We start from the raw sequence: 25,436 nt of genomic DNA, 5'->3' as shown, positions 1-25,436 counted from the left end.
GAAGGAGAACCACCTCGAGGCTGCAACTGTGCATTGTAGCTCACCGGCAGGCAGTTTAACAACCTGTCCTGGTACACACATACATCAGAAACCAGGCACACCACTTCCTGCCTCGGACCTTGCCTCGGTATCTGACACCATACCATCCCGGATAGACGCCGAGACCACATCCCATTCACAGCGGCCGCCGATGCGACCTCTAAGCTGGTCAGCACTAGAGCGCACGGAGTCGTCAGCCTGCTGTGGGACGTCAGTTTCCTCACAACAAGTTGGAAACGATGGACCAACCGACACTTGAGATTCGACCCTTACTTGGAAGTGACAGCCCCGGAAATCGCGGCAGTCATTGACCGAGTGTGCGAGCGTTTCACTCGCAGAAGCCAATGCAAACGAAGTCATAATCGTGGAACATCTGGCCGTTTCATCAAGATCTCCTGACGACAACATCACCGGGCCTATCGATGCAAACGGTGTCGGCATTGACAATTCCGGTTACATGGCGTGCGAGCCTGCTGATGACGCGACGCACTTCATTCTGGCAAAAGAGTACGATGACAGCGAGGAAGAGGCTGCTCTGTGAAATCACGACGATCCCGTCCCGCTGCCTGTCCGAGTTCGCATGCATTCTGCGTTGCGCGAGTGTTGGCCGGCTCTGCACGCAAACGCGGATAAAGACCAGAGCGTCAAGCTGAGGCGGCACAACGATTGTCTGCTAGACGTGCGACGACCACTACATCGCAGCCTGGGTCACCAACAAGACCCCCTTACGGCAGATCGACGAGCCAAGCCGCGTCGTTGCAGTCAACTTGGAATACTGCAAAAGTGCCAAGTCTGTCCACCAGAGGAGAATGAAACCGCTTGCTCTGCAAAGTCGGAGAGTGTAGAGTTCGCCGACCACCGCGATACAGCCAGTGTAGCCCACCTGAGAAACTTCTGGCATGTCTACCAAACAAGTTTCAGCGTCGTCGTGACCGACCACCACGATGCAGCAAACACCGCCCACCAGACACATTGCGGCTGTTCCGCGCCCTCGCAGTCATGGCCGAGTGTGAGGACGAAGAGGGACACCCGCGTGGGCAGACTGGGCGAAGTAGAGAAAGAGGCAGGATAAGAACAGCCGGCCCAGGAACGCGCGTTGTCTCTTTTCTCTTCATTAAAATGGCGCAGTCTACGAACTATGAACCGTAAGTGCGGTCCTCGTTTCTCATCGGCGCTGCGGACCTTCGTTCGTTATATATATATATATATATATATATATATATATATATATATATATATATATATATATATATATATATATATATATATATATATATATATATATATGTCGAGAAAGATGACAGTTGCTACTCAAGCGATATTGGCCGCGAGATCGAGCGGAGTCGCCGCCTGGCGGCTACTGGCTAAAGCGCGCCTAGTCTGGATTGCTCCATGCGTCGTCTGCTAGCCTCGTTGTGTTTGCATGTGCGCGTACGTCATGCAGGGCCTCAAAAGGCGGTTTCTTCCGTTGCGCTGGTGCAACTTTAACCGCTCGTACGTATGCCTAACACGATGTAAAGAAGCATTTGGCCTTAATCGGCTGTATATGTACTGTAATAAGATCAGTGTTCTAAAGATCAGTGTTCTAAACAGAACAGAATATGGAAAACTGAGTTGCCTTGCGCAATTATAACTTGTGGCAAAATGTATACAAAGACACCCGTGCACTTGCGAGGTAGCTTATGCCTGTCAAATTTGCGCTTTGGCAGGTTCAGTGTGGGAAGTGCGTGAGGCCTCAATGTCTTCCGCGAAAACCCTTGAAAAAAAGAGAGCGAGCGAGAAAAATATATTCATCAAGATCAGCAGTGGCGATAAACTCGCTCGCGCATTTTCATCGTTTACGTGGCGAGTGAGGGCTCATAAAACGATACCCTTTACTATGCAAGAGATCATGCATGCACACTTGCCGCGTTTCGGTGCACGTACTTGCCCTGCGGAATATTGAGAACTGTTCTCGCGGCCGTGTAAACACAATGGAACATGCGCGAACTACAAAACGGCTCGGGGACTCTCGTTTAAACAGACTCATAGCCGAGCGCGAACAAACTTTGCATTCACAGCGCAGACGGTACATGAATGACAAAGAATTAATTCCATGAATTAATTTTCTTCTTTCTCAATTGATTCTGGTTTTATTTTCCTGCGGAAGTGTAGGAGAATCAAAGCAAAGGGAAGCTTCCCCAAGCGTTCGCTTACTGCGACCGTCTTCACGCTCGTAGTGCACAGCAGCAACAAGCATATAAATGCACACATCAGCGAAGTTATCTCTGACTACTCACCATTCTTTCTCGTCTGCGAATGCGAATGCACCGTCGTCGAAGTGCTTGCTGCACACCATCGCGTACTTGGAAGGCGTCCTGCCGTTACGAAGCCTAACGAGCCACAGTCGGCGACGTTCCGCGTCAGTCGGATAAAAATGGAAGCTTATCGCTGGCTCTGTGCAGTATGTGCGGCATTGTGGCACCGAACAAACCTCACCATCGATAACGAAGAGTTTTCAGCGGGTACGGAACACAAAATCGCGATGTGAAAACAGAAGCCCCGTGCACTTCTACACACACCACACGAAACTAGTATGCACACTAGCGGGGTGACAGTACTGCCACCTATAGGTCGATCTCGCCGCGAATAGCCCACCCTCCGCCGACGCGCATTTATGCTCCTTCGAGACGGGCGGGGCGTTTCCTCTCTGCTTGAGCAGCAATCGACGACAGGGCTCGCACGCGGGACGATGATATCGCGTACGCGCTTGGCTACGGCATCTCTTGCGCGGGATTCTAGACCAGAACGACGTCCTTGAGAGCGCGCGACATTACTCATCGCCGAAAATTCCAGAGAGATCGCGCGCATCCCCATATTTTCACTATCGCGAACCATCTGTTGGGAACGCGCTCTTCTACTGGACACCCCCACACCCCCCTCTTCCCGACGGCACCAACGCACGCTTTTTCGATAGGTCCATTCGATTCACCCTGCACTACCTGAACTGGTTCATGGTGGTGACGTCTGAGTTGCGTCGTGGTGCAGGGAGCGTTTCAGAAAGTGCAGCAGCGACGAGATGCCGAAACGAATGCGAGAGTGCAGATGTCGTGCAAACCCTCTGCTAGCCACGCTACCTCTGCTATCGTCGGTTGTCTCGGAGGTTGTGATTCGTAAAATTCGCCGCCGCTTACGCTCCCTGGCATTTAAAACCACCGGAAAACGTTCACTGACGTATTTGTTGGGCGCCGTTAAAATGGCCACGAATGCAGTCGGCTGCGTCGTCTGCTGCGGCTCCAGCCATTTTGTGCTGCACGGACTCGGCACTACCTCATGAGTAAGTGCAGGGAATTTGTGAACTAGCCTTGCACCACGGCTGCACTTTTTCGAAACGAATACCGCGGTGCCGACGCCGCCATGTTGAACTTGTGAAACGAATACCGGAGTGCAGCGCCACCGTGAACCGGTTCACGATGTGCAGGTGAAACGAATGGACCTGATAACTTCCGCATTTATAGTGTACCTGAGGAGAGTAGTGGAACTTGTCCAATTTCTGGGGCACATAACCATTAGTTCGCTGTGACGTTCAGGCCAGTTATAGACAACTTCTTCATGTTTAGAGGGCAGGAGGTGACTAGTGGGGCTTGACCAATTTCTGTGGCACGTACCCGCTAGCAGCGGCAAGCCACGTTGCGCCGATAGTCCCGGGAAAACCTCGACGAAGAACAGTTTCGTTGTTATAAATTAAGCGTGTTTCCTCCTTTTCATCTTGATATGTTAGTCACAACCATATAAACATCTTTTCGTAATTTCAGGACGGACAAGAATGCCAATAGGATCGAAATAGGATGCTGGCATGTTTTGCTCATGCACGGCGGTCTCAACGTTTGGGCTCTCTATAACGACTCCGCAAACATCTCATTTTCACAATGCCTGGTAGGGTCAGATGTCTTTTCACATCAATGGCAAGAGAACCTCAAAGAGGTACGGGCTCGGGATGCAGCGGCCAAGCGCCGAAAGCGGTCGCTACCTGAAGTTGGTGGCGCCGACGCGCTTCAAGCGCAATTTCCTCGACCACACGTTCGGCCACAGCTGCAAGGTTTGCGACGGCTCGTGGTTCGACAACAACATGACCACAATCGCTACTATAACAACGTGTGACGTCTTTATATGGGGGTATAGTAATTGTACATAGCATTCACGGTTTACCCGATTATCTCCGAGCCAGCTCCTCAATCATCATACACTTCGTGGATGTTGCGTGATTTTGTTTTCGTGTAATAGGAGAGGACAGCGCAAGAAAGTGAGGACAACTGCCCTTTCCTTTTTCATTTCACGCCGAAAAATAATACGTCATGCGTAGTACTACTAACAACTTTTTCTGCTCTAGTCACTCAGTTGAGATTTGCAAGGTGTAGTTTTTGTTGGTTTTATTAGTACTTAAAATTTGTTGTCACGCAGTACACAAATCGTTTTTACGAACTAACAAATAAACTGAAATACAGAATTTGACAAAACAACGTAAATCGTTTCTTGAACAAGTGTTCCCCGCTCTGGGTAGGATGAAACGATCCATCAAAGTCAACTTCAGTTCCACTGCTTGTATATTCGCCGTTCGTGGATGCCTTCATTACTTTGTGGTGTATTTTTGAAGAAATTATGCGCTGCTTCAAATCGCAGGGTTCTTTTCTTCCTTACAGAGGAATTTATTTTCGTGTGGACGGTGCAGTAAGTATTGGCAGTAGTTTTTATATAGCTTGTGCTGTTTTCCTTTCGCTTTTAAGTTGAAATATTTCAAACATTTTCCACTGGGAGCCACATGAACGGACGAATTCCGGACACGAAGATCATACTTCTTCTGACCTGGATAAAAGAAAAGAAAATTACGTCAGTAACTCATCTACAATTATGAAAACGCTGATCTACATCCTACTTCGACATCTTCAAGCACAATGCTCTAAAAAAATCTTTTTTTGTAACATCGCAGTTTCAGTTAAAGTCATAGCATTAAGCGATTGAGGAGAGAGAGAGAGGGGAGAGGAAGGCAGGGAGGTTAACCAGATGGTAGTATCCGGTATGCTACCCTGCACTGGGTTGGGGAAATATGTGATTACAAATAGAGAGAGATCGAGCGTCAACAATGGCATTTTCCGTGCTTACTGCAGCGCGCTCGACATCAAATATGCTGTCAGGAGCGCTCTTTAAAGCATGTACAGTTGGTACTCGACGACCCGAGCAATCTCTGTTGTGAACAGTATAGGAAAATGTGAGCAAAATGCATCTCGTCGTCCCTGACCTCAAGCCCGTCTCAGAAAATTTTATAGAAAATTATAGCTCATTTTGTAGAAAATTTAGAATTGAGAATTTTATAGAAAATTATAGCTCATTTTGCTATAGAAGGGATTCAAAAGAACTGCGCGCAAGATACCACCGTCCATGGGTGCTATGCAGGATCGCCCGAGCTTCTTGGGCACACGAGTTTGCTCCGAGCTCGCACTACGGTGGTCATGACAGGAAGACAGTGCGGAGTGTGCGAGAGCAGCGTTGAGAAAAACGGCCACAACAACGCGCATGGCGTCACAAGCGCATGCGCGGCATTTGTGGTGATTTTCAAAAGAACACCGCATGCGAATGCGTCAGCGCCGCCGCTCAGTCAACATTTTGACAGTGCAGAGACGTCATCGTGATTGTCCCGCTATCTTTTTGTCAAATGAACATCGCGCCTCCCACAGGCGTCTTCGTGGTGAGTGTTCGTCCTCTTTCGCGCAAGTTCTTTCGTTCCACCTGTAGCATGGAAATTTTGACTCTCGAAGGCAACAAGGGCGCATACGCAGTCAGCACTCCCGTGCAGCTCGTTTCGCTTCTATCAAATATTACAGATAAAAAAACATGGCTGATCCCTCTGTCATAGGAATTGGTATATCACGAAGGTGAAACGTGTCTTCCAGAAGTAGTGCTTATCGTGTAGTGATATATGAGAGCTTGTACAATGTCTATTTGTTTTTGGCAGTTATAGCACCCTTTGACGCTGATGCACGCACCCATGTTGACGCCTAGTGGCACATCTAGTGGTGACGCCTATTGACGCCTAGTGGTTTAAAAGGCAAGAAATAGCCAGAAAATGAAAAAGCTTGCTAAAAAGGAGCCAACTTGAACCAAGTGCAGTAAAAGTAGCCAAAAGTGGCCAGGCATGTATGAAAAACACTCCCAGATTTTCATTTAAATGACTAAATGTAAAAGCGCTTCGGCGAAAATGTAAATATGTCCAGCACGAACAATTCAAAATCATAATTCCTGAGATTCCAGCATAAAATGTTGACTTTAGCAGTGATTTCATGCGTGATGACCTAGTGTCTGCGCTGTTAAGGAATGACTCTTCGCGCGTCTTGCATGGCTTTTCTTGATATGACAAGAAGTTGCGACAATAAAAGAAATTCTACGCTATGATGAGTGCGCTCAAAATCACAGTTGCTGGCATTTAAGCATAAATTGTTGCCACTTTCGCAATAATTTCTTCCGTGATAACAAATCCAGAATCGCAGTCCGTACCTAAGGCTAATAAATGATACATGTAGTTCGTCGAATATCCTAGAATCGATTGTTGGGCGAGTTGGTACGACATTCTAAAGAGAGCGCTAGAAAACCGGGACACAAGAGGCAAAGGCGGCAACACAAGCGCTCACTAACAACTGTTGTTAGCGCTTGTGTTACCGCCATTGCCTCTTGTATCCTCGTTTTTCAGTGCTCATTTGAAATGTGGGATATCCGATTTCTAATGTCGATTAGAGCAGATCGCCCTCGATGCGAAGTGCTTTCGGTTCCTGTTCACTTGCAATTGTGCTTTCAAGCCACGCTCAGCAATTGGTGATCTGCAAAATCAGGTCCCATGCAACACTTCTCGCTCAGTCCCAGCCAGGTTTGGAAAAGCATTTGTGTGTGTGTGTGTGTGTGTGTGTGTGTGTGTGTGTGTGTGTGTGTGTGTGTGTGTGTGTGTGTGTGTGTGTGTGTGTGTGTGTGTGTGTGTGTGTGTGTGTGTGTGTGTGTGTGTGTGTGTGTGTGTGCGCGCGCTCGAGGCCTGGTTCACAGGCATTTTATACTTTGAGTTTTGTTTGGATGTTTGTATTCTGATCGCCAGCAATGACCCTTACGCCTACTTAGGCCACTGCGCCATACTTTTGATGGCAGTTCATTATCCCCGTAATTAAAGTGCCAAATTCAATTTTCGGAACTGGAAGCACGCTTTGACGGCCACGTTTGGCACCATATACTAGAACACCAGCGGCTGCGACGTCACCAGATATTAATAATTTTGCATATATAGATGGCACAAGAAAGTAGCCAAAAAGGAGCCAAGTAGCCAAGACCATTTTTCTGCCGGCACCGGCCTAAAAAGTCGCCAATTGGCGCAAAGTAGCCAAACCTTGCAACCCTGATCATTATCATGATTTCATTTAACAGTTGTGGTAGCTGAAGTTGTTAACGTATACCTGGACACAGCGTATGGGCAAATCCCGCGCAAGGATAACATCAAAAAGCACATAATAAACACTGGTAATCGATATAGACGTCAAGACGCGTGGCGCCACCTGTCGGAGAAGTATTGGGTAGTACAAAGACCGACTCCGTGGCACAGTTTGCTGTGGGAACAGGTGCAACGAGCGAGTGCGAAACAACGATTGAGCTTGATATCGCGCGTGTTTGCGCATTTAACACTCAGAGCGAGAGCTGCGAATTTCTCTCCCGTAGTCGGATGCGCCATCAAACCGAAATGCTTGCTAGATCACTCACCAGAACGACGTCGAAAACAACAGCAGACGAGGCTGCTCCGCACGCTACGAAGAAACGCCGCAATTGACGCTACTGTTGCGTTGTGAATTGCCACGGACGTAAAAGATTGAATAACAACGTTCAGTTTTACCGATTTCCATAGTTGTCGTATGAAGAAGAAAGGCGAGAGGCCGTGGCGAGCGTGTTGGATAAGCGAAGTACCCGCGTTCTCGACAGCAGGTCGCATGCGAAAGTGTGATAAAGTGGCTCTGCTGTTGTTTCGCGTAGCCCTGATGGAGAACCGTGCTAACCTTTACTATGAAGCTCAGCAGAGGCTCTGACCGCGGAGCGTGCCGTGTAACACGATGTGAGCAGCTAGAGGCAGACTGAAGACGCGTGATACTGACACCGCGAGGACCTTTAATCGGAGTTGGTCGTCACCACACGGCATCGGGGGCGTACATTATGAAGGCTCAGAGTTCTGGTTCTAACTAGCTAACACGTGGTCCAAGATCAAGAAGGGAGCCGACGGATGGATACACGTTATAGATTTCAATACAGGAGAAAGTGCCTCAGATCAGGCTGGCCGACGTTTCGATAGGAGACCTATCTTTGTCAAAGGCGCCTTGTCATCCCTGGCGTGTTAGTTTTATGGGGTTAGTGATGACGTCATGTCCAGCGGCGGCGCGTCTGTTGCTGTTGGTAATTTCTACCTGGAAAGAGAGAAACTCGAAAGCAGAGGAGTGTAGCCCTTGCCACATTTCAAGAGAGTTTGCGAACACGTTCGGGTCTGCCATGTCAGAGTTAAAGGTAGCTGCAAAGAAAGAAAAAAAAACGAAAAAAAAACTTCACCCATTAAGCAGGAGCTTGCTTTTCAGGCAACCCTTTCAATATCACTTAAAGTAGGCAGGCGGCATTTTAAACGTACGCCGCCCGAGTACCTTTTTTTTTCTCTTTTCTTTTTTTTTTGTCGTCTGTAGCTGCCTTCCCCACCACCTTCTGCAGCTCCTTGGCGGACATATAAACGTTTTTAAACATTTAAACGTTTTTCTCCCCGCCTGTAGTTTCCTTCCTCACCACCTTCTGCAGCTCTTTGTGATGGCTGCACTCGCCCTCTCGCTTGGTTATACCCGCCCCCCCCCCCTTTTTTTTTCGTTTTTTTTTCTTTCTTTGCAGCTACCTTTAACTCTGACATGGCAGACCCGAACGTGTTCGCAAACTCTCTTGAAATGTGGCAAGGGCTACACTCCTCTGCTTTCGAGTTTCTCTCTTTCCAGGTAGAAATTACCAACAGCAACAGACGCGCCGCCGCTGGACATGACGTCATCACTAACCCCATAAAACTAACACGCCAGGGATGACAAGGCGCCTTTGACAAAGATAGGTCCCCTATCGAAACGTCGGCCAGCCTGATCTGAGGCACTTTCTCCTGTATTGAAATCTATAGCTAACACGTGTGTCATAGAAGTAAATCGCAAAATGCTGGTCGTGACCACCTTCAGGCTTCGTTTGCCTGTGGCCTCCGCGGTGGCCGTATCTATCTCGGAGGCCACGGTTTTGCGTTTGGTTGTACAACGCGAAAGTGGACGCGCTCGTATACCTATTTGCAGTATATACAAACGGAAGACGACCATCAAGGTACCACTTGAGGATGTGTAATAAGACAGCTCCAATGCACAAGAAGCGAGACATGCATTAAGGGAGAATGCAACTGAAAAGGCGAAAATCGCCGGGGCCATTCGTCCCTGGTAAAGCGGGTTTTGTACCACTGATCGTAAGACACATACCTAAGTAAATTGATCGTGTATGTATCTTATCGCTTTGGCATTACGTATATACCCAATTTTGATGCATTTAGGCGCTAGAGAACGCATGTCGGAGGGCTTGCCTCGAACTCGATGTCGTGCGATGCTCGCTTGTACTTGCGAGTTGCAGCGCGCCGGAATTGCTAAAACTTGTTTTGCATTGTACTCGCAGTTCGCTTTGATCAGCTTCCTTTGTTTCTGAAGCGTGGATTGGCGGAAAAAGCTTTCCAGGTCCTTCATTTTCAGGAAACCGCGCCTTCACACCAACGAAAGAGGGGGATTATATTGTGGCCTATGCACATTCATTTGCGTACAGCTCTCTTTGCACTACCCAGTTAGCGCCAGGGCAGCAATGAGGGCGCTGGTGGCGGTGTTTTTCGCAGCGCCACCTTGGCAGAGTTTGACGTCTATGCACTTCTTCAAAGCGTCGTCAATTAAGTAGAGAAACGGCACGGCGTGCGCTCCCGAGTAATAGAGTAACCTACGCCTATCCTCACGCATGCACTAACACACTGCGCTTCAGCAACACGGGTGGCAGAGGTTCGTAGCTTTCGCCGCAAACGCGTGCAGGCGTTCCACGTCCCGCTGGCCTCTGTCTCGCTCCGCAAAGGCACGGCATCCTCCTGTCGACAACGTTGCCTTTCTGCAGCGCTTATTGCAGCAGTTTTATTAGTTGGTGCTATCGCACTCGAAGCAGTCGGCGGTGGAAAAACACGATTGGTGCATGTGGAAGCTGCACAACTCGGACAACGAGCTGTCTTACGCTAACATGAAGCGACAGGTAAAGAACGTGACTGCGTCTAGAGCGACTGCCCGATGCTTGCGCAGCCATGACTTCGCTGGTGTCGAGACGCTTTAACCATGGCGTCCGAAATTACGCGCCGGCAGATCTCGGAGGACATGCATTATCTGCGTCATCGCTGAATTTTTCCCTATCGGCGCTAGTAAGTGTCATGCCGCATTACTTCACTTGACCGCTCACGGAAGGCGGCACCATCCCGCCCCGCCACCCCCCCCCCCCCCACTCCCCGAGGAGCTCTTGCAGCCATCTCCCTCATTAGAAGCCTGGGAGATGTCCTTAAAGAGCACAAACTGGCACATACAGACCAGGCCAGCAGACTGGTCTGCTAGTGTAGCGGCCCCTGGGTCCCAATCTAGCCCCCCGTCCAGCCTGGCTCCCCCATTCCCACTCCCATTCATTGTCAATAAAGTTTATTCCTCTTCCTCCTCCGCCAACAGAGAGCACCGTGCCGAGCGCGCGCCCCTCCATATTTTCTTTCTTGCGAACCATCTGTTGGGCACGCGCACTCCTATTTGACACCCTCACACCCCTCGCACCCCGACTGCACCAACCCACGCTTCCTCAACAGCTTCCTCATTTATAGTGGACCGCATGTGTGATCTAACATGTGTGAGAGATATGAGGCACGTTTGTGGAGCGTCGCGAATCTGCCTCGGTAGCTTAGTTGGTAAAGCGCCGGGCGCCTTTCGTCTCGGATCAAGAGGTCGTAGGTTCGATTCCCAGCGGCAGAACTTCTTCTTACAGTTTTTTTCTCTCATTCGTTAGCGTGCATTTCATCAACGTTATATTTGTGACGGAAATACGTCACTGATTTGGTGGTATTATTTAGTTATCTCCTAATTTGTCTTAATCAATGTAATATTGAATAGGTATGTGTTAATTGACATTCTTTTAATTAACGTATATTAATGAGTAAGGCTTTAATTAGTATGAAGCTAATTCGCGTAATCATATTTAGCATTACAATAATTAGCAATGCATTAATATGTTTCATTTTAATGAACCCGTTCCCAAATAACGTCGCCTTAATTAGCTTGGCCCTAGCTTGACACGTCTTCGTTAGCACGGTGTTAGTAAGATATGGCTTAATTAGCTCAGTCTCAGTACGACCTGGCTTAATTAGCTTGGCCATAGCATCTCCTGACTTAATTCGGTAGCCATACCACCAAGCTAACTAGATAATCAACCGGGCGCACGTGCTCGGGGAGCGAGCAGACAATGAAGAAGCGGGCGCGCGCCGGCCTAGCAACGCGCTAGAATGTAGAGGTCGGCCTTTACGATTGTACACGTGGCCTCGGTGATCAGCCCCGGCCGAGCACCTTACAACACGGTTCTGATTATTCTAAAGGACATTTAGAGCAGGCATTAAACGCTTGAAAGTGAATTTGAACAACCCGTACCTCTAGAAAATATCATTGGCAAATGTTTCTGACACTTTTCTTCATAGGTGCAGAATGGGTTCTACTGAGTGCAGAAGGCACTCAGTAGAACGACAAACAAATGAAAGAAGATGCCTCTGGTTTGAAGGGACCACCCAACTTTGTCAACCGCCTTTGACGTGACGCCGCGTTCCATCGTAAACAATGAAACGCAGCGCGCGCTGAGAGATGGATGTGACTGTTTCGTACAATTAGTTCGTTTAAAACGGGTTGTCACCAGACCTCGGAAAGATTCTGAGTTTCGCCAAACACGCGCCATCCCGCATAGCACCCCATATCGCATTGAGCCTTTCAAGGGGCCGTTGATTACCAGCAGACATGGCGAGGGGACCAATAATTTTAAGGCGAGTGCCTTAGAAACCTCATCAAGCGCGAACATTTATCGCCGTCCCGCGTCCGCGCCCCACGTCGGTGGCGTCAACACGAGTGATGCAAAAAAACATGGCAGGTCCATCCGTCATAGGAATCGGTATAACACGAACTTGAAACGTGTCTTCACAGAGGTAGTGCGTATTGTGTGTAGTGATATATGAGAGCTTGTAGAATGTCTATTCGTGTTTGGTAGCTACAGCACCGTTTTGACGTGGATGCACCCATGCTGACGGCATGTCTCTATCGCGACGACTAACGCCCGTGATCATGATTAAACCGTTGTGGTAGCTGACGTTGTGAACGTATATTTGGACACTGCAAATCGTGAATCCCGTGTAAGGATGGTATCAACAAGCTCATAATCAACATTGGTACCCGGTATGCACTTCTTCAAAGCGTCGTCAATTAAGGAGAGAAACGGCACGGTGTGCGCTTTCTAGCAATGGGTTACCGACGCCTGCGCTCAAGCATACACTGCCACACACTACGCTTCAGCAACACGGGAGGTAGAGGTTCGTAGCCTGTGCCGCAAACGCGTGCGTCCCGCTGTGCTCTGTCTCGCAGGCGCTAGTCTCGCTCCACCAAGGTACGACATTCGCCCGTCGAAATCGCGTCCTTTCTGCAACGCGTACTGCAGTTTTGTTAGTCGGTGCTCTCGCAATCAAAGCAGTCGGCGGCGGAGAAATCCCGTTGGTGCATGTGGAAGCTGCACTACTCCGATGAGCCGACGCACGCTAACACGAAGCGAAAGGCAAAGAAAGAACGTAACCAACGTAACTGCGTCCAGGGTGCCTCGGCGACGCTAGCGCGGCCAGTGTACCTCGCGGGCATCGAGACACTGTAACCATGACCTCCGATATCGCACGCAATCTCGGAGTAAGCGCTAGTAAGTGTCGATCGTGAAGCATTACTTCTTTTGACCTCTCACAGACGGCGCCACCGCCCCGCGCCGCGCCGCCTACCTACACCGCCAACAGAGAGCGCCGCGCGAAAGAGAATGTGTGAAAGATATAAGGCGCGTTCGTGCCGTGTCCAGCACTGCCGAGTTAGCTTAGTCGGTAGGGCGTCGGGCGCCTGCCGTCGCGGCGGCAAGATTGTGGGCTCGATTCCCAGCATGTGAAGAAGCATCGAAGACGACACGTGTCTTCGTTGACGTGTCTTCTTTGATCACGGCGTGGTGGAGCATATAACATATTGGGCCTTTTGTGATTATTGTGTCGTCGACCACTTCGGCCATATTATCACTGGCGTACTTGGAGATGGCCGCCTTATACGTTGTCAATAACTCAGAGTTTCGAAGAAGCCTCCTTGTCATCTGACTTAGCCGCCTTTGTGCTGCGGCCTTGTTGTCATAGCATAGAATATCCGTCTTCCACGGAAGTCTTACTTCATAGCGACCGTTCACTTGGTTGACGGTCTCCTTAAAATATGTCAGAACATGATCGTCCTCGTTGTGTGGTGATTCCATTCTCACGGAGTCAACATTCCAAAATTGTTCGATTGCGTCGTGTATAGGGCCATCTTGTACGTTCAGAACCACAGCTTCCGTGCACAGCTCTGTCAAGTGGGTTGTAGCTGGTCCGTGAACTGTCCAGCCAAAAACTGTTTCCACTATCCTTAAACCTTGGTTTAAGGACTGTGTTTGGCCTGTCACAAGTTACCAGTAGTGGTCGGCTCCAATTAGAAGCTCTATTGACGTCTCGTTAACGCGACTAGCTGCCAAGTCGAAACCAGCAATTATAAGGCCGTGGTTTGACATTTCTTTCAGTTCGCTGCCTTGAAGTACTGGAACCGGTTGATTGCAAATCTTCTCAATGACAAGTGCATCTATGCTGTATCTTGAGACTTCATTTGTGCCCTGGAGGTGCAGCATAACCTTTCGAAAGCTTCGCTTGTTGTTATGGCCGCTGAAGGATCCCACTGACAAATTTTCATGGCCTGTTGTTTTGCACTTGCGTCGTTTCGCAAGTCGGCTTGTCACGAACGTTGTCTGACTTCCACCGTCAAAAAAAATGCGCGCGACAGCACTTGTCCGACCGGAAGACACATGTACGATCGCTCTTTGAAGGTAAATCAGTCCTTGTCCCGTGACCGCTGCATCTGAAGGGGTGTGGCCGCACTCTCAGAATTGGAACCCACGACGCTTGGCTCGCACATGGTCTTCGCGTGTCGTCGATGGCATTTAAGGCAGCTGACCTTTCTGTGGAAATCCTTCGCCAGATGAGATTTCATTGTACATCTGAAGCAGCGCCCGTTTTGCTGAAGCTTGGTCTTCTTGTCTGTGATGGTAAGCGCGGCTTTGCAATGTTCGGTAGCATGTTCGTCGCTGTTACAGAAGAGGCAGGCAGTTCGTGTGTGGTACTCTGAAGTCTGTGCTATTTGTTTCGACGTGCTCTATTTGAACGGTTTCTGGTATGATCTGCTTGCTTCAGTTTGTTTAGCTCTCTTGTTTCGGTCCGTTTCAAAGCTCCAGGACCCTCCAGCGTTCTCGTGCCTCCCTTCCTCTGTTGATAAAGTCAAGCAGAGATCGTAGGCTGCTCTGCGATGCGGAAGGCGTCTGCTCACCTACTGCGTCGTTTCCGCTAGACGACGGGTGTTCGTTTATTTGTTCGCCACGCCGGTAGTACTCGAGGACCAGCTCTCGTGGTAGACTTCGGAGGATGATCGGTTGTAGAACGGTTGCGAACAACTCCTCTGTAATCTTCAATGCCCGGAGACCACGAATATTAGCCTCGATGTCGTCATACAAGCGACGCAATCCGCGTACATCTGCTGTTGACCGAACGGGTTGTGAGTCGATGAGGCGCTCGACGTGGTCTTTGACAATGATGTCTTCCTTAGCGAATCGAGCAATGAGAATGGCCCGTGCATCTTGATAACACCTCGAACTTGCAGGCAGTCCGGCGATAGCAGCAGCGGCGGGGCCTGTCAGCGATGATCGCAAATAGGCAAACTTGTCTACATCCGTCAAAGCCGGGTTCTCGTGATCTACGGTTTGAAACTGTTCCCAAAATGGAGGCCAGTTGCGAGGCGTTCCGTTAAACTTCAAATGTTCCAGGCGAGGAAGCCTTATGCTGTGATTAGAAGTCGGTGTATCCGCCGCGGTAGAGTTTAGGTTTGGCGGTGCCGGTTCTGCCGATGGCTGCAACTGCAGAAACCGGTACTTCAGTTTGGACGAGTAAGTAACAGCCTTTGTCTATGTACTAGGCAGCACGAAGGAATTCCTGCTTACTGTCGGTGCCCGTTATATAGGGCTCTATCTCCCGATCAATAGATTTCAGCTTGCCGGTGATACCGTCGAACCGATCTGCGAATACCTGAACATGCAAGCTTGCTCCGTCATTTCAAACAGCCGCCTCGATTTCATTTACTAGCTTCGTTAAAACGGTGCGATGAGCTTTGCGCTTGCCTTTATGCGGGTCCATGACGGCGGTCGTTTCAGTCGTGGCAGTCTGGACGATTGGCCGGTCGATATGGTAATCAGACGCTTGTCTGCCCTCGACTGCTGTGGATGCCGTCGTTCGATGGCTCGCGGCGGGTTTCGGCACCACTTTGAAGAGACAAACGCCTTCGGTAAAGAACTTAAAAGGATTTAATGCGGTAGAAAACTCATCTTGACCTGCTGGTCAAACGGGCAAAGCAGAATCCGTCTTGAGGCATGGAGCCGCGCGTGAATATGGCAACTTCTTCTTCTTCGGAAGTTGCAACAGGTCCTTTTCCGCGCTCGTCGAAAGGCTACCGATAGAATGTGGTGCGTGCTGACCATCTTACTCGGTACTGCGAGACGGCCGCCCTGCCATCTGCCATCTGCTAGTCAAGTGTCCTCCTTCCTCCTACACTCCATCATATGGCGTCATGGACCTCCTCGCGTCATCATAAGTGACCGTGGACGTCAGTTTACGGCAGACGTCGAGGAACTCCTCCGTATGTGTCGCTGGGAACTCAGACACTCGACGTCTTATCATCCGCAGACGAATGGCCTCACCGAGCGAACAAATCGGACACTGGTGAACATGCTTTCAATGTACGTTGCATCCAATCATGAGAACTGGGATGACGTCTTACCGTTCGTCACGTAGGCCTTTAATACTGCCCAATACGAGACTACCGGCTGCAGCCCTGTCTTTCTTTTTATGTTCGAGCCCCACCTTATACACTGGATACGATATGTTCCTTTTCTGATCGTGACGATCCTTCTTTAGCAGAAACTCTGTGTCTCGATGAAGAAGCTCCCCGCCTTGCCCGCTTGCGCACTCTAGCTTCGCAAGACAGATAAAAAATCCGTTACCACAGCAAGCACCGGCACGTCACCGATGATGTAGGAGAACTTGTGCTCGTGTAGAAGCCATTGTGCAAGCGTGGCTAGTGCCAAAAACTGCTCGCCCAATACACCGGATCATTCGTTGTCCTTGACCGCCTGAGTACAGTGGACTATCGCATAGCACGCCTCACAATAGTGGGAGACGCTCTACCAAGACAAAGGTCACGCATGTGGCTCGCCTGAAACCTTTCAGTACGCGAGACGCTGCATGATACGCGGCGCGCTTCGTCTGCGATGGGAGAAATATTACGCGGCGTATGTGACGTACTAGGAAGGGGAGGAAGAAGCGAGGAGAGTGAAAGAAGATCTCTAAGCAGCTTGGTCCTATGCAGGCTCACCACCCTAGCCTTCTGCCGATAAACCCCAAACGCCTACTGTGGACGTAACAATATTACGTCATTGTGTCGTCACAGCTCGCCAAACATTGTGGCGTAATAACATGACATCAATGCTTGGTCATAGGCGGGCCGATCCCGGAGGCGGTGCAAAACAAGCTAGGGTGCAGAAAGCTTACAATGCCTCCGATCATGGAGGCATTGCAAAACCTGGTTAGTTAGAGAAAGCTTTTGGAGAAGGCCTCTGGAGGTACAAAACATCAAATTAGAAGAAAAAATAAGCTGGCTTTCGCCTTCATGTCGACTGAGACGAATACGTAATTGACCCCCGTGAGTGTTTACAGTAAGCGCAACCCTGCTGTTTCGCTATATATATATATATATATATATATATATATATATATATATATATATATATATATATATATATATATATATGTATATATATATCGGCCTCCATCGCAACGTCGACAAATAAACAGGTTTTTAGCAGCGTATACCTTCTTCCTACGCACACACACACACACACACACACACATATATATATATATATATATATATATATATATATATATATATATATACGTATTCTCCACAACTAAAAAGAGCTCAGAAGGTACATCGCGCACCGAGGCCACTGAACCTGCGACCCCTTGTTCCGCGGCGTGACGCGTTACCCCACTCGGCCCAACGTTACTAGACTAGTTCTAGCAACGTTGACTCGGTTGACTCATAGCAACGTTGACTCATACAGGCACACACCCTCCAAAACACTAACGGCGAGCTATTTACTTAAACCATTTACCATTGGTGGTACGCTAAATGGTGTAACAACGATCAGAAGGTGACTATGGATGTAACTACGAGAAGCAGAATAAAGAACTAGGTGGGGATTACAAGGCGGCGGGCACTGCTTAGCTAAGTGGCTGCCTGTATTTGTAGGACGTCCTCGTATATTACGATAAAGACGGGGAAGCTAATAAGCGAGAAGGAAACAGCTATCACTCACCGTTATGTATCTGCTAAACTACACGTGCATTGTGGTCTGCCTAAAGCTTTATTTTTACTTACTAGTCTTGATTTGCAGTGAAGTACGCAGTGCTGCATGGGCCCGAATAGGGCCTGCAGAATTTCAAAATAAATGTTTAAAAACAGCACACTTCATCAACAATGAAAGTCTTGAAAGTATCGCCACTCACTTGTAAAATACGTTGTCACCTTCACGACTGCACAGCTAAGCTCGTCATCCACGTAAACAATTTTTTCCGTCTGCTTAAAGGTGCTACCTAAAAAAAGACAAATATAGTATATGTCTGAAGGTTCAGTTATTAAATACAAGGTTTATTCCGTTTTTTTATAATAAAGGCACCTAAGTGAGCACCATTTGTGAAAAGTTGTTGCACGGCTTTCGACTTGCTCAAGATATAATCTTCATGAGAATGGTAATTTTGAGTTCTTATTAGCTTTAGTTTCTCCCACTTAAAACATTGATAAATGTGTATACATGCGCATGTGTATACATAGAGGCACAAGCACAAACACACAGGAACTTACATACAGTATAGTTAAACCTACCCCCCACAACAAAAGAAATGTTTGACTAGGCTACTGATGTGGAAACGTGCTTTCTCTTAATTTTGGTCCCTAAAAGGGCAATTTCACGCGCGTTGCCAACTTTGGCTGCACTTAAGCCTTATCATACGCCGTCAATGCGTACACTATATTTTTGCAGATATGTATCTGCTAATACGAACTCGTCAACACGAAATACAGAAGCACACATGTTTACTTTTTTATTAGCGTGCAAGAATCCTAATTTTTTAATACTGTCTCGCAAACGTGAAGAATAAGGCCCGAAAAAAAAATCTACTCGAATATTTTTCGTATGTCGAGGAGCCCCTTCCGCAAATAATAAATAATGGTCTTCACAGTAGCTGAAACAGAATGCGCGACCGCATAATAGAAGCCGTTTCTTTTCGTGCGCAGATTTTGTCAAACTGTGTTAATCGTTGTGTAGCCGGTGAATGCACTATCAGCGAGTGAACTGGTCTTCTACGCTGAGCTAACATCTTCTGGGCCCACCCTATACCTGTGGCATGAACCTTACCCTACGATTAGACCAAATTCTGCTTTCTTTTTATTTGCTATTATCACTTTGAAATATTACCAACTATTCGAAAAATATTCCTGGTTACCAACAGCGGCTACCTGATTTATGATGGACACTACTCGGTTTGGTCCAGTATTACCGGTCCTACTTATTCATTACTTGACATCGACCGCGATACGGCAACAACCGCATTTGTAATTTTGAGGGTGGTGAGGCTGGACCGACCCTCTGTCATGGACTGTGGTAGCGCATGGCCTGCCACGAAGGAAGTCTATAAGCGGAGCGCGTCGTTAAGGCGGCGCCTGGGTGGCAGCCGGTGCAAACCTCGTTCTCCTGCTCGTGCCTCACGTTCTAATGAAATGGCAAAAGGGAGGCTACCCCCTTAACTCACGCGCCCTACGCGAACTCTTTAGGAGCGCGATGACTAAGGGCGCAAAAAGTTGTCACAAAGAGGGAAAAACGAAATGAAGGGTATTACAGAAGCAGTTGGCGGGGGAAATGCCTGCTAAATACAGTTGAGATCTACAGCGTTTCATTTCTCTGGAGTTGGGAACGCTAGATATTTACAGTATATGCAGGACGCGAAGAATATTGACATTAAGTCAAGGGAAATTCAGGTCGTCGAAAACAAGGCAAAGCGGGAGCACCGTTGCGTTTGTGAAGGTTGCTTCTGGGAGAGATGATCAGGGCGTCTGCAACGATACTGAAGTTTGAAGTTTATTTCACCACAGCGTTACATTGTTCACATTGTTTACATTTTTACTGTCATGCGTGAAATAAAGATGCAATGTGTGGTGCGGAATGCGGGAAGAAAAGCTGCGATACAAACGCAGCTGGACTAGCCCCACATCCCAGCAATACAAGGCAGAAAAAATGACAGCATTCGTAAAGTGATCCAAACAAGTACACAGACTCAAATACATAGTTCAATTGGCACAATGAGAAATATTCCTTACAAAAAGTAAAGCAAATGCAGACAAGATTGCGCTCCTCGAAGAAAAACAAAGATGCGAAGAAACAAAATACAAAAAAAATATTTACAACAGCCCAGTTTTATGCCACATTTTCCGTTTCTTCTTTCCCCGTGCATCACGTTAGTAAAACAAATATTGGACGTACCCTGTCGCGAAAGAAGGCGCAATCGATTAAAATGAAAAAGTCAATGTATTGAGTATGTGTTGGAGTGAATGTTTGTGCACTTGGAGACCATAGTTTGTTCGCCATCAAGAAACCTTTGAATAGTCGCTCTGTCGAGTAGGTCGAGAGGAGTTGCTGCGCTCTCAGCATGCTATGGAGTGAAGGTTGTTACTTCCTTTGTTTAGTTCAGTTTTTAAAGAAGCTAATAAGCAATATTCATGCATGTTATCAAATCTTAACACTCTGAATTTATTGAGTAAGGACAAGGTATGTGCATTACACTCGTCATTTGCAGTAGAACGCAATGTATTTTTTTAAGCGTGACTAATTTATGCTTAGATTGCGAGGCACCAGTACCCCAAACCAAAAGACCACAGCGTAGCTGTGAGCGAAAAAGTGCGTTATAGAACATTAACATCTGAGTAGTCGGTAAAGTTGACTGGCATTTCCTAAGCATGCCTAGTACCTTACATAACTTGTTTTTTACCATTTCACTATGTGAACACCGTAAGATATCATGCTCATGAAAGACTACTCCGAATGCTTTAGCTGTCGAAGAAAAATGTTTGGCTGAGTGGTGGGGTTCGGAGCGGATGGTCGCAAAATTAGCTTCAACTATACGTCAGAGGATCGGTGCTCTACGGCTTGTAATAAGGCGTGAAATAACTGTTGCAATGGTTTTCGTGTCCTCGGTGCTTCTGCTTTCGTCCTCGTTTAGATGTAACTAGGGCTGAATGGCTCGTATGGACGGGTGAGTGAATACGAAAGAACTTAACGCTGCGGCGGCTAGCACGGAGGTAAGTGTGTCGATGATACAACGAGCAAGTGTAGTCGGGAGAGGCTCCGAAGACGTGGGCAGCGTGCAGGCACGGGTTCTGTACCCTGCGTGGTTTGACTGGGGTGTTAGGAGCGGTGCTGGCGAATGAGCGCGAGCCGTGGGACGGCCGGCGAGTGGCAGTCAAATGCGGTCCCAGTAAAGGATCCACATGATTCAGTGACGTTTCGGAAGAACTTGAAGGGCTGCCGTAGGTGTAACTACCTGGTGCAATCACCTGGTCGAAGCGGGAGGAAGCGCAGGGGTATCGCGGTACTGCAAGTTGTGGTACGCCTGGCGCAATGGTCGGCACGCTCTTCCTAGAGGCGAGACCTCATGACGCAGGGCCGGACGCAGCACGGCTATAGTAATCAGCTGCCGGTTGTGCTGCGACGGCATGCCTCGGACGAAAAAGCCTGCGTAAATCTGAATTTTCAGGTGCTAGGCTCACTGGGCAAATATCCATAAAGGCGACAGCTCGGAGGTTCTGCGTAATGTTGTCTCTTCATGCGACGACGACCCCTCGGAGATGGTGCTCCAAAACCTGCAAAGCCTTGTTGCCACGAGAACCACGCCCAAAATGAGCAACCACGTCCAAAACATAGGCGAGCATGGGCATGGCCTAGCACTGCAGGAACCTATTCTCCGCTTGACCACCTTCATCTCCCCAACCTTCAACAGGCCTCCCTGCTCCACTATGCTTTGTTTTATCTGCCTCCTCCTTTCCCTCCTCTTCACCCTCACTTCTCTTTCCCACTCATTGATATACAATACATGGCTATGCTATGCTTTGCCCTCTCCCCTCCTGCTTTCTTTCCTCCTCAGCTTCACTTTCCTGTCCCACCCACTCGTATAGCCATGTATGCTAAGCATAGCAGAGCATACATGGCTATGCATGGCTGTACATCGTTATGCTAAATTATTTCCTCTACATCTGAGACAGGCAAGTGAGACAGACAAGAGAAAAACACAAGCGAAGACAGGATAGGGCGCCAGACTTTCAACTAGTTTATTTTCCGCACATCACCCAAATATGTATGTTACCAGATATGCGCACAAAGAGAGGGTGCATCACATGCAACTGTCACCTAGCGCAATAAATAGGCATTCATTCTTGAACAGTGAGATCGAAGGTCGAAGGCACAATGACGCATCCATCCCCCTTCTTGCGTATGTGATATGCCCCATGTGCCTCACGTGCTAACGTTTCCCTGCTTACTCCTATCAACACGACTTTCTCCGAACACTGGTGCGCCGCCGCAAGAAGCACAATGGAGCGGCAGGTGTGAACCCGCACTATTGTTAATTGATTATTTATGCTCCCTAAGGCGATCATTAACACAGTGGTCTGTTTGGCCTATCTAAGACTTGCCACAGCTCAACAGAATTTCGTAAACGACGCCCACCATGCAACCCAGAACTGACCGGGCGTGCTTTAAGAGTTTCTGTTGTGCTGTGGCACAACAGAATTGCTTGTTCATGAAATTTTGTTAATCTACATCGGCAATCAAGATGCGTGCTATCAACTGCCTAAGAGAAATCCCTGGGTTTTAACTAGTGATGCAGAACTATCGATGGTACTATAGATACTATCAATAGCTGAATCACTAAAGAACTATCGATGGTAAAAAATACTGTCGATAGTAAAAAATTCGATGGTACTATCGACAGTATAAAATCAACAGCACGAACTCATTGCAGGATAAACTTGGTTCCCCGCGCGCGTCGTACATAGTGGAGCCGGAGAAGCAGGCTGAAGGGCAAGCTGACAAAGTTGACAAGCTTGTGTTCTTCACCTGAATGCTTTGCTGACACACGATCATAAAGACAAACTATTCAGCTGTAGCGGGAAGGAAGGCCTTACGTGTAGTGGCACTGCGCGGCTTCAAATTTATATTGCATGTTATTATTTCAAAATAAAAAAATACCATGAACTAGGTTTGTTAATTGTAAGGTGTAACTGTTTTCTTTTGGATGCGAATTTATTGATTTATTGATGGATATATTCGGCCATTTTCGCTGCGGAAACAATTTATTTCTTTCGCCAAGAATCGCTCATAAATTAGGCGAAGCCAATGTAGGCTATCGCAAATATTTTGCCAATATGGCCCTCCCGCAACAGCATCATTATTCACAGGACTGCCGACAGTATTGTCACGAGGTTGTGACGGTGAAGAATGCTTCAACAAGTCTGGCAAACACGGAGCTCTTTATTTGTGCGATCTTCTGCCCAGAAAATCGAAATACAAAATACAAGCGATACAGGCTGCGCAATGACACCGGCGAGAACAGTCGTCGGCTGTTGAGTACTCTGATCATCGGTGGAACGCGTCGTCCTTTATGCATAAGCCATCGAAGCTTCCAGTGTTATCGCCGGTGCTCGCGTAGGCTCTCGAATAAACTTCACTATCCCCGACCAGCGCATAATATTGACAGAATGGTCTCAAACAACCGTGATGCTTCTCAAACATTACGGCGCGTTCTGCGTCAAACGTAGCTAACAGTTTTTGTGGGTGACACCCGAATACATCAAAACAAAGCAATACAAACGCGTGCCAGTAATATTGCTAGTAATATTAACCATAGTACTACCGATTGCACTATCGATAGTTTGTCGATAGTTGTACTATCGATGGTTTGTCTACACTATCGATAGTTCCAAAAAAACTATCGATGCTATCGATAGTCAATTTACAATAGCTCTGCATCACTAGATTTAACTGAATATGCAAATTAAGCGTTTTGCGGCTACGTGGCATCGCTTTACTACCTCATCTAGAGCTGCAATTATCAACGCATCGTCAATTGTGGCTATCTGCCAAGTTTTAAGATAAATGTAAAAATTTTCATGCGCGGTTCCTCCGAGCCACTGACGCTATGTTTACACGTTCGGCGACGTATAAGGGAACGTTATAACACGGCAATTGTATGTTGAGCGGATTCTGAACGATGTGCCCAATGTCGGCCATGCTCGCTAGAGCTTGTTGCTGCTGTGGCGTCGGAGCTATTGTGTGTGCATTCTTTGGGTCATGCTTTGGGACCTACCATAATTATTGTAATGTGCGCCTCCTTCTGCCGCCAGCGCTGTTTCTTTCACTGATTTCAGGGCAACCTCTGTGAAGGCGTTAACGCGAACATGCTGGTATGGTGTCCCGTAGGATTTAACCTAATGCATATTGCGTCATTCCCGTCCGTTTCAGTATTGCTTGCATTTCTGTACTGCTTGCATGTCCGTTCTAGTATCGAGCGCTAAGAACAATTGACTATGCATTAGAAAATCTTTTTTTTTTCATAGGCACGTCGCATCGTTTGCATTGTTCAAAATCACAGTGCATGCAGTCAGGGAGAAACATCTATCTATTATAACCCTCTGTTACGAGTATAGAGGAAGAAATCTTCTTTTATAATAATGGCGCAGCTTCATGTCGAGGTGGCGTGACGATGGCCAAAGTGTAGTTGTGTGCCGCCGTCACGACAATGGCCGTCATTATTACCTAATTGATGGGCAGCATGGAGCGCTTCATTGCGAGCATCTAACCAGCATTGTAGTTATAAGACGCACTGCTTGTTTACCAGCCGGTTTCAGATTTTTTAAAAGTGATGTTGTTCTGAAGCACGCCCACTTCTAATCAGCACTGCCAATATTTCTTTTGCGATCATGCAAGTGGCCCATGCCTTCATTTGCTATTCAAATGACGCACATGCTCCGCATTGTGCGACTCGTGGCGTCAGCGAGCGGAGGCGGCGGAAGGAGAAATTTAGCGGAAGTGACTTCAATACAGAGGTCTTAGGCGCTCGCGCCAACGTAGCCTGCAGGTTACGCGTCCGTTGCGCTTATTTCTGTCAACGCAATTAGGATTTGTGTATTTATGTCGCATTTTTGATATACACAGTTACATTCCACGACGCCCTGGATGTTAAGAGCAAACGACTCTGGTGAGACCGTCGGTATCCCTGCCCGCGAGCGCTCTGGCCTAGCATCGCTGATCCTGATGTCGCGAATGGTTTTGTATTGGATTCTCCCTTGATGAACTGCTACACTTGAAACATAATTTTATTCACTGAGTAACAGTTTGGTCTCAGAAACAAATTGTAACTGTTGTAATTCTCCAGTTCATATTGCATTTGCGTTAGTTTTTGTCCACGTTGCGTTCTGCTGCGCAAACATATTGCTCAACTACTCCTAAGTCTTTTTGCATGCGAGCACCCTCCTCTCGGAAATGTTATTGGCTACGCCTTTCATAGTAGCGTTTAAACTCTGCCAAAGCGCAGGGGAAGTCGTCGCGTTGCTTCTTCGTGAGCAGCTGTAGTTGCGGCGTGCACCCATACTGACGTCACGCCGCTTTCCACCAATCACGGGTGCGAGCTGAACGCGTCCCGCAAAATCTGCTCGGTGTTTCTCTCTACTAACGCATTTCGAACGATGGATCTTAAATTTCCTGCCAACTTTTCATGTTCATTGTGTTCGAAAGTGCTACGGCGTACTCATAAATCTATTTTCTCGAAACCTCTTTCG

The 25,436-nt window shown here is 47.9% G+C and overlaps 1 protein-coding gene across 3 annotated transcripts in view; it reads right to left on the bottom strand.

Moving 5' to 3' along the window:
- Positions 1-4,454: 4,454 nt before the first annotated feature.
- Positions 4,455-25,436, bottom strand: part of LOC119373296 (uncharacterized) — a 70,688-nt gene continuing 49,706 nt past the window's right edge. For all 3 annotated transcript variants that reach the window (XR_005179808.2, XM_049420322.1, XM_037643320.2), the window contains exons 4-5: positions 18,059-18,145; positions 4,455-4,881 (exon numbers count right to left, since the gene is read on the bottom strand). Coding sequence is in view for 2 of the 3 variants with exons in the window: in XM_049420322.1 (XP_049276279.1) it covers positions 4,688-4,881; positions 18,059-18,145 (281 nt within the window). In the remaining variant the exon portion in view is untranslated. The remainder of the gene's footprint in view (positions 4,882-18,058; positions 18,146-25,436) is intronic.

Source organism: Rhipicephalus sanguineus, chromosome 11, assembly GCF_013339695.2.
Source record: "Rhipicephalus sanguineus isolate Rsan-2018 chromosome 11, BIME_Rsan_1.4, whole genome shotgun sequence".
In the NCBI taxonomy this organism is placed as follows: domain Eukaryota; kingdom Metazoa; phylum Arthropoda; class Arachnida; order Ixodida; family Ixodidae; genus Rhipicephalus; species Rhipicephalus sanguineus.
The sequence above is the reverse complement of the archived record's forward strand: the minus strand, read 5'-3'. Positions and strand labels throughout refer to the sequence as shown.